We start from the raw sequence: 9,432 nt of genomic DNA on the forward strand, positions 1-9,432 counted from the left end.
ATTTTTATTTCTATGCTTGTGTGTGATAGCATACTCCCTTATGAAGTCTTGATTCATCTTAATCCTTTGATTGAGATTGTATTGAGCTAGACTTTAGGATTGATATCCAAGCATTACCACATAGTTAGGATTTCCCTTGTATCCTTAACCTTAGGGTCATCTTGCATGATAACTTTAGGATAAATATTCTTTTAAGACTCAACCTTAAGTACACTTTGCATGATAACAAGTAGGACCCAAGTCCCCCCTTAGACTTTTGTTCTTTCTTTTTCCATTATTTAAGACTAAAACTCTTTTGTGATAAAAAATCCAAAAACACATAAAAATTCTTAAACACTTTTATAACTAAAGGAGGAAATGTTCAAGTATCTTTTTCCTCAGGAAACAACTTGAGATAGTTCTCCTACCAAAAAGCACTCAACAAATGCAAACTCTTTTTGCCTTAGGGGTCTTTTCCTTTTGAAAAACCTTTTCATAAAAGGATATCCTAGTGAGCTCAATAATAAAAAACCTTTTGTTTTTTCCCTTAATAATTAATGCATGTATTTCCTTAAAAAGTAAGCATTAGATACACACACTATTTGATTAGAACAACAAGAGTGGATCCCATGGAGTACCATGGACGTGAGGGTCACTAATACCTTCCCCTTGCGTAATCGACTCCCAGATCCAAGTTTGGTTGCGAGACCATCTCCTTTCCCTGTTTGAGGATTTCTTGATATTTTCCTTTCCCTGTTGGGATAAATAAAATTCAGTGGCGACTGTGTTTATTTTTCTCGGTAGCGACAAATACCCTTTGTTCATAACCTTTTATCCTGCAACAGGAGTTTGAAACCTTGAGAACATGTTCTCAATTGTTTCATCGTCTTCCATCTTGAAGGATTTATACTTTTGAATTAGGGCAAGAGCCCCGGTCTCCTTTACTTGAGCGTTATCCTCATGAGTCATTCTCAAATAATCAAATATAGAGTTAGTAGAGTCTCTATTTGTTATCTTTTCATACTCAATATAAGAAATTGCATTCAACTGAATGGTTCTAGCTTTATAATGATTCGTATACTCTTTCCTTTGTTGATTGTTCATTCTTGTTCTTTCAATAATGTTCTCACTTGCATCAACAGGATGTTCATAGCCATCAACTACCATATCCCAAAGATCAACATCATAACCAAGAAAGAAACTTTCTATCCTGTCCTTCTAGTAATCATATCTTTCTCCATCAAATATTATAAGTTTGACGTTGTAATGATCTCTTTCATTGATAACTGGTGCAGGCGGTGGTGGAATGGCCATAGTGCTTCACAGAAATTTTTTGGATCTTTATCTGACACAGTTAAGTGTTTTTATAAACAAATAATACCAGAACTAGAGCTTTGATGCCAATTGAAGGTGGGTGAAACACAAGAAATGGAGGTTTGAATTAGGTTTCAAGGAACACTATAAAATTCTTCCCAAGTCAAAAACAAAGAACACAAGAACAAAAATAAAATACACAATTATTTTTATCCTGGTTCACTGTTAATGAAGTTAATCCAATCTACCTGCCAAGGTGATTTTACATTCTCAACAAAGACTTAATCCACTATAACTGAACTGATTACAGAACCCCAAGAAAGACCAACTGTCAGTGTTGCAAACCACAAAGACTACCCGTCAATGTGTTCTTAAGAAATCTGACGATAACCTAGTCTCTCAAGCAACTATCAACTTACAAGTAGAATACAAAAAGTTGTGTTTACAAAGATGCTTCTTGAAAGAAGATTACACAAATTTGGATACAATCAAATAACACAAAAGTGTTAAGCAAGTATATGTACAAAAGCTCACTTGCTGCAAGTTAACGAACAAAAGTTCACTTGCTTTACAAAATTATACAAAGAATAATCATAGATAATTGTGCAGTGTTTTAGCGTAAGTTTTGTAGTGTCGATTATCTTATTCTTCAATCTTCCAAGTCTTCCTTTTATAGCCAACAAGAAGTCCTTTGAATATTAGAATTGGAATACTCAATTCCGGTTATTTTGTCCATAACGGCCAGTGAAAAAATGGTGGACAACACAGTACCATAGTACAAGTCTTGCGCCACCCTATCCAGGTAATGGAAGCATTTGTACCTCATACTATTTCCTCACATAAACGAATTTTGATCTTATTTTCTAATCTTTAGACGCTTCTGATAGTTGTTGATGAAGCATGCTTAGAAGGACCAAAACTTGAATCTTTAGAGCCTAAATCTTCAGAGTCTTCAGAACTTGTTCATCCAGAGCCTTGTCTTCATAGTCTTCAGCACTTGGTCTTCAGAATATCTGTCTTCAGAATCTTCAGAACTTATTCTTTTAAAACCTTGTCATCAGAATCTTCATAACTTGGGACAACACAATCTCGGAGCTAAAGAAGTCTTTTGAAGCTCTTCCACAAGAATCACGATCAAAAGCTCTATCACTAACATTCATCAGAATCGTTGTTACCGAAGCATTATAGAACTTGATTGAGTCTTTGTAAACACCACTGGTTTCTTCCACAGTCAGAATATGTTGAGTTCGAAACCTGATGACGTCACACGCCTTTTCTTCAGAGTCAGAACCTGTTAGCAAAAGCTACACACTAGACAGAAACCGTTAGAATACTCAATTGTTCTCTAAGATATCATGTAATGTTATCATCAAAACATAAGGCGAGATGCATAACCAAAACTTGTTCTTACAACCCTCACAACTATCTTCCACAATTCCTTTTTGTTGGTGATGTATTTGATTCACTCAAAAGGCTGGGCAATTTTAAGAGAGACGGTTGAAGATGGAAATGAGAATGGTAGAAGAATGAAAAGCATAAAGAAATATGAAGAACAAAATGGGATTCGAGAAAAAACAGGTATAACATAATAATGCATTCTCAAAAGCAGTATAACATTTGCAAAGTGAATAATGCGGAAGAGAGTGTTAAAATGACTGCATTTTGGTTGCAGTGAAAACAAAAAGGACAGAAGACAGTTGAACCATGATTGAAAAATAAGTCAACATAGTTGGAGTTGGAAAAATATATCGTAGTAAAATTTTTTTTTTTAACATCAAATACTCCATTTTGAACACATGGCAATTCATAAGATGGAGGCAGAAAAGGTGTTTTCAAAACACCTTTCTTTGTTTTACATTTAGAATATTTCTTTTTGTTTATATTAATTTTCAATTTAGAATACTGATTAGTTTTTTTCACAAACATATTTTAATTTGTTGTATGTCAACTTACATAACTATCATGCTACCTACTATTGAAAAAAAGGCTTATTAAATAAAATGGTTATATTATAAAATTATTATACTTAATAAGTGTGCATCATTTTAAACAATCCTTATAGGTAAAGATATTTAATTAATTTATATATTTATATGAAATGGACGACTGTATCAAAGGGTGGCATTGCCATGTGCAAGCTGTGGCTTTTCATATACAAGTTTCTTTATAAAATATTTTAGCAATGTGAAGTATTTGAAAATTTCGTGAGGGTTATCGGTTTGAAAGAACCTTTCATTCCTGATTTGACACAATCTTCTTTAATTAATTTATGCCATTTTGTTTGAAGCGCTGCATTTAAATAATTCCAAACTAGATAATCTTTTATCCACTCAGGAGTTCTCACGTGCATCTTTAAAAATGTTTTTATTTTTAGAGGTGTATTTTCGATAGTATTTTTTTTTAATGTTGTTTAAACGGTTATGTAGATGTATCTATAGAACAATTCAACGTTAAATAAAAAAAAATGTGTTTTTGTGGATACACTTCTAAAAATAGAAAAAAAATAAAATTTCACTAACTACCTAAGAGTTGGATTGAGATATTCTCTATATTTATCTATCTACATTTAAAAGTACACGTATCAAGATTTTGTTGAGTAAATGCTTATAGTAATGAGGTACATAAATAATTAATACTTTGTTTACTAAACGAATAAATATTCGTAGAAGCATTGTAGAGATGCTCTGGAAAATAAGTAAGAAAAAAGACTCATAAAATTGTATAATGTAATTTTATAGTAGAAGATTTTTCCCAAGATAACTAAATAAAAAGATAAAAAAAATGTATCATTTTTATTCGAGAGTCCAAAGCCATGTATTGTTATAGGCATCTCGGAACAAAGAACAAGATATACAATACTCTTAAATAAAAGATGTGATTGAGTTGAGCTCTCTTCACTCGAGCATTGCCTCGACACTTCAAATTCATGGAGTCCGAGAGCTTTTTAGATGTCTCCTTCTGCGTGATCGTCTTCAGAATTGACTTGTCAAGCGACTGAAACAAGTAATTCTTAGCCTTCAAATCCTTTTAGCTTCATCTCCTCCAAGTTCTTTATTTGCTCTGTCGTCATCCCATCTCTACTCTTCGGCTCTGTGTAGTCTGATTCAACAGCATCCCAATACTCCTTGGATCAAAGGAGATTCTCCATGACCATGCTCCAATGATCATAGTCGCCGTCGAACTTCGGAATGGAGGCTGCTGCAAAATTTTCTTCCGAACCCATCTCTTAGGTCACTGCTCTTGATACCAGAATGTTAGATGTAACATGAACATAGTAGAAGCAAATAGAAGTTCTGGAAATGACTGTTTATTCCTTGTGAAATGCAGTAAAATAAATAGAGAATAAAACAACATGAGGACTTTGAGGTCTTAGCAATGAAGCAAGGTGAATCGATCACTGATTATTTTGGCCGAGCAATGACGGTTGCAAACGACATGAGGAATCATGGAGAAGATGTGGATGATGTCAAGATCGTTGAGAAGATTTTGAGAACCCTCACTGAGAAATGGAACTATATTGTTTGTTCCATTGAGGAAGCCAAGGACATAGATCAACTATCTGTGGATGCCTTGCAAAGTTCTCTGCTCGTTCATGAGCAAAAATTCAAAGTAAGTGGAGAAAAGGAACATGATTTGAAGGTAACTTATGAAGAGAGCTATGGTGGAAGAGGGCAAGGAAGTGCTACTTTTCGAGGAGGTCGGGGACACATCAAAGGCAGGGGCAGCCAACCGAGGAGTAAGGAAACAATAGAGTGTTACAAATGTCATAAGCTTGGACACTTCCAGTACGAGTGCCAAGAAAATTATGCTGGTTTGGAGGAATCATAAGAGATGGTGCTAATGGCGTATGCCGACACGCTTGGAGGCGATCGAGATGTTATGTGGTATATTGATTCTGGGTGCAGCAATCACATGTGTGGTGACTCTTCACTTTTTTGTGAGTTAGAAGAAGGGTTCAACAAGGTGGTTAGATTGGGAAATTATTCAAGCATGAATGTTTCTGGAAAAGGAAGTGTTTGATTGACAATAAAAGGAGTAAACCACCTTGTACGGGATTTCTATTATGTTCCCGGTTTGAAGAATGATCTTATTAGTGTTGGGCAGCTATAGTAAAGGGGTTTTGTTGTACTAATGCAGTCAAATGAGTGTCAAATTTATCACCGCACAAAGGGTTTGGTATTCCAAACCAACAAGGCAGCAAATTGAATGTTTGTGTTATTTTCGAGCACTTAATCAATCAAAAGTGAAAGCAAAGAAGAGTGTTTCCAAGAAACAACCGACGACACCAAAGACGTGGCTCACCTCTGGCACCGAAGATTTGGTCATCTCAGCTACAAAGGGTTGAAGACTTTGAACACAAAAAGCATGGTGAGAGGCTTGCCAAGTTTCCCGGAGGGTGAAGTTGTGTGCACAAATTGCTTGAAAGGGAAACAACATCGAGATGTAATCCCAAGGAGAAGTACATGGAGAGCGTTGGAAAAATTGAAGTTGGTTCATGCTGATATTTGTGGTCCGATTTCTCCGTTTTTAGAGGGAAACAAGAGGTATTTCATTTGCATCAATTATAATTACAGTAGGAAGGCTTGGGTGTATTTTCTCGCTTGTAAGTCAGATGCATTCTGTCATACCCCAAAATTTGCCCAACATATTTATTCATATTTCAGTCCATCTGATTTTCAAATGCTCAAAGATACACAAGAAGGAAGCATGCAGTCTCTCTCCTGAACAACAACCTCCAAATTAGGGTTTCTGATTTAATCAAGGAATTTTAACTTCTGATACCTCAAGTGGGTTCCATGATCTCTCATACGATTCAAAGTACCCTCATACCCAGTTTCAAGCCTTGAATCAAAAGATTGCCCACTCAATGGTCCAAACGATCAATAGTCGACTGGTTGACCTAAAAGTGAAACTATGGTCAAAGTACAGTCAAAACTCCTGGTTTTTTGTCAACATCCTCATATTGAAGTATCATTCACCATTTGATCAAGAATTGATTATGGTTCATCAAGGAAAGATCAGAAATCAACGAATCCAAAAGTTTCTAATTTAGGGTTTTAACCTAAAAGTCAACCCAACTTTGACTGACCATATCTCTTTCATACTTTATCAAAAATTCCCCAACCAAAGCCTATTCTCAAGGAAATTTCATTCTCTACAACTTTGATGTTGGGCTCAAGGTCAAGAAATGCTTCCGCATAAGAGATATGAGCCAATACATTACAGGTCCTTCTAAGAGATCGTAAAAAGCAGTTTTTTGTCAGGAGCAGTATCATCAAGATAAAATCTCCAAATGCAAAATATGTTCCAAAGTGGCTTGTAGAAGACATCTTGGGCTTTCTAAAAAGTCCTAGAATATCTCCATATGGTAAAAATTGAATGAGTTATGACTTGTTGAAGTTGACCAATTTTGAAGAAATCGCATAAAGTCAACATTGAGCAAAAAGGATTTTCTTCTGAATGGGCCTATCTTTTTGTGTTAGGAACTTGTTTCTAACATGGTCCACGACCAATAAACCCTTCCATGCATTATACTTTTATTTATTTCATTTATTTTTGATTTTTATCCATTAAAAATCAAACTTAATTAAATAAATAATGAAGATATTCAAGGGATTCTCAAATATTATTTTTCCAATCAAATCATGAATATTATATATAATTTGAATCATTGAAATTCATTGGCTTGATGATAGGAAAGATATGGTGCAAAAATAGAAAATTGGAACTTAATTCAAATCAAATTTTAATCTTTGCAAGGGCATGATTTCTTTCCATTATTTTTAACCTAAATCATCCCTCTATATATACATAACAATCCTAGACAGCAAGGGGACGAAAATTGGGAGAAAGCATTAGGGTTTCAAGGCTCCAAAAATTCAAGAATAAGTGAAACTTTGCATCTCTCATTCCAAGCATTCTCAGGCCCTGTTAATCATTCAATCATCTTCACAAGGTAAGTTTGAGTAAGTAAACATGATCCTTTGACTCTTATAACGTATGAATATGCACGCCATGATCATCATATTTTTTTTCAATTCTTGAATCTCATAATTCATTTTATGTTGTATTTTAATATGGAACGGTTATATATTTGTGATCATGATGTTACATAGAAGCTACAGGAGCTTTTAGAACGAAGCTTGGGGGCTTAGTGTATGATGTGCCATTGTTGGGGCATGATTCGCGTTCCTCCCGTATCTGCGTTTTCAGGAAGTTTCAGAGAAAAAGGGCGCCACCATTGAATCCATGAGGTTCGGTTTAGGGGATCTAGGTGCTTTTCACGTTTTACTAACGTTGTTTTTTTGAGCTTTAATATGTCCAGGTTCAGCTACGACCATTCGTAGCGTTTTCGCAGCAAAGAGGAAGCAAAAACTGTAGCTAAAACCAAGATCCAAACGTTGAAGATGATGAACAGTAGTGGGCCACACGCAATGCTCACTCATTGGCTGGTCAATATTTCAGCTCCCTCTCTTCCTTCTTCCAATTGGCGGGTCAACAGAAGCCCACCCTCTCTCCTATTATGATTGGCCGGTCGCAGAAAACTGGGGCCCACACTTGACTGAGTTTTAAAGTTTTTCATTTTATATATTGGCGTTTTCTATTTAAAAATTGTGATACATGTTTCTAACAACAAAAACGTGTGGTACAGATGGCTGAGGGATTGCATAGCATTCATTGAGACGTGGGTTTGAACCATGACCACGTCTATTATTTTTAACCATTATTTGGTATAACTTGTTCTCAGATCCGGTACACACATTCAGTATACGCTCACGTAAGAGCCTTGCCTCATAACCGTTAGATCTCCCTAGTGGCATATCCAACGCCTAAGAGACTGCTGTTCCACCATGGTCCTTCAAGACTCATTCACACAGGATCTGAGGTTATCTCTAGATCCTCCGATTACGCGCCTCGCCCGACCAAAAAAGCTAAGTTTCTAATCCTTTGCTTGTTTAATAATATTAATATTTTTTATTTTTTGCCTTATAAAATTAGGGTTTTGCCTCACTAGTTAATGAATATGTCCTACACTCACCACTTTTATTTATTTTCCGTTTAATTCTCAGATGTTCAGAGTCAATCAAGGGTTCGAGGAAGATCAAGGCACTCAAGGATGTTCATACTAATTATTGATCCCTCTTATTTTTCCGCCTTTTAATTTCTCCCATCCCCGCAGGTGTTTATTGTAATAGCGTAGGAAATTTTATTTCTGATTTTATTTTATTTTAACTGCGTGGTTAGTAATCTTAGGGAGTGGAAGCCTTTAACAGAATTAGGATAACTAATTACAAGATTAAATATTCGAACTGAACCACGTGATTGTGCCACACACACACCTTTAGGGTAATCCCTCTTGTTGCCTGTTGCCTATTAATTGCTGCCTTAATTTTGTTGCCTCTAAATATACTAAATAGTCAAAGTCCCTCGATTCCGAGGATACCTAAAGCAATGTTGCCTTCAAAATTATTGAAACTCCCTCGAGGTTGCCTCATAAGGAATGATTGTCCCAATTGCTAAGGTATCCTCGCATGATGCCTTAAATGACTATTATATCTTTCCCTTAGACTACCTGCCTACTTTATGGTAAGGGACAGTCTTGTGGCGAACGATAATTTCTCGATGACCCTTCAACATCCAATTGAAAGACTTCCTGCCCTCTCATGGTATGGATAGATCCTTTCGCCCGAAAAGCTAAAAGAACGTTTTTTCAAACTTAGGGTAGTTGCTACTAATTGCTTGCTCTAAAAATCAAATTACTTTTCACACCCTACTTTTCAAACATTTCAAAACAAACAAGTGAGCCAAGAAATTAAGAGCCCATGGATAACCATTGGATGCAAAGGGTGACTTACACCTTCCCTTTGTATAACTTACCACCCGAACTCAAAATCTTTCAAAAAGGTCTTTCATGTTCTTTTAGCCTTTCTTATTGGATAAAATAAAAGTCGGTGGCGACTCTTGCTTACCGCGACATTTCGATAAAAAAGTCAGTTCACCGTATTACACATTCACTACCTTTAAGTTGTTTAAATCTCTTGTTGAAAAAGAAACAGACCTGTCCATTAAATGTTTAAGAACAGATCGTGGAGGTGAATTCACATTAGAGGAGTTCAAGGAATATTGTAAAATGAATGG

At 35.7% G+C, this 9,432-nt stretch overlaps 1 protein-coding gene across 1 annotated transcript; it reads left to right on the plus strand.

Moving 5' to 3' along the window:
- The first annotated feature begins 4,668 nt into the window (after window positions 1-4,668).
- On the plus strand, window positions 4,669-5,121 carry LOC131638477 (uncharacterized). The gene has a single exon (XM_058909035.1). The coding sequence runs from the start codon at window positions 4,669-4,671 to the stop codon at window positions 5,119-5,121; it is 453 nt and encodes a 150-aa protein (XP_058765018.1).
- The last annotated feature ends 4,311 nt before the right edge of the window (window positions 5,122-9,432 follow it).

Source organism: Vicia villosa, unplaced genomic scaffold (assembly GCF_029867415.1).
Source record: "Vicia villosa cultivar HV-30 ecotype Madison, WI unplaced genomic scaffold, Vvil1.0 ctg.002321F_1_1, whole genome shotgun sequence".
Classification (NCBI taxonomy): domain Eukaryota; kingdom Viridiplantae; phylum Streptophyta; class Magnoliopsida; order Fabales; family Fabaceae; genus Vicia; species Vicia villosa.

Coding starts and splice junctions, on each gene's coding strand:
- LOC131638477 (XM_058909035.1), top strand. CDS start 4,669: ATGAAGCAAGGTGAATCGATCACTGATTATTTTGGCCGAGCAATGACG.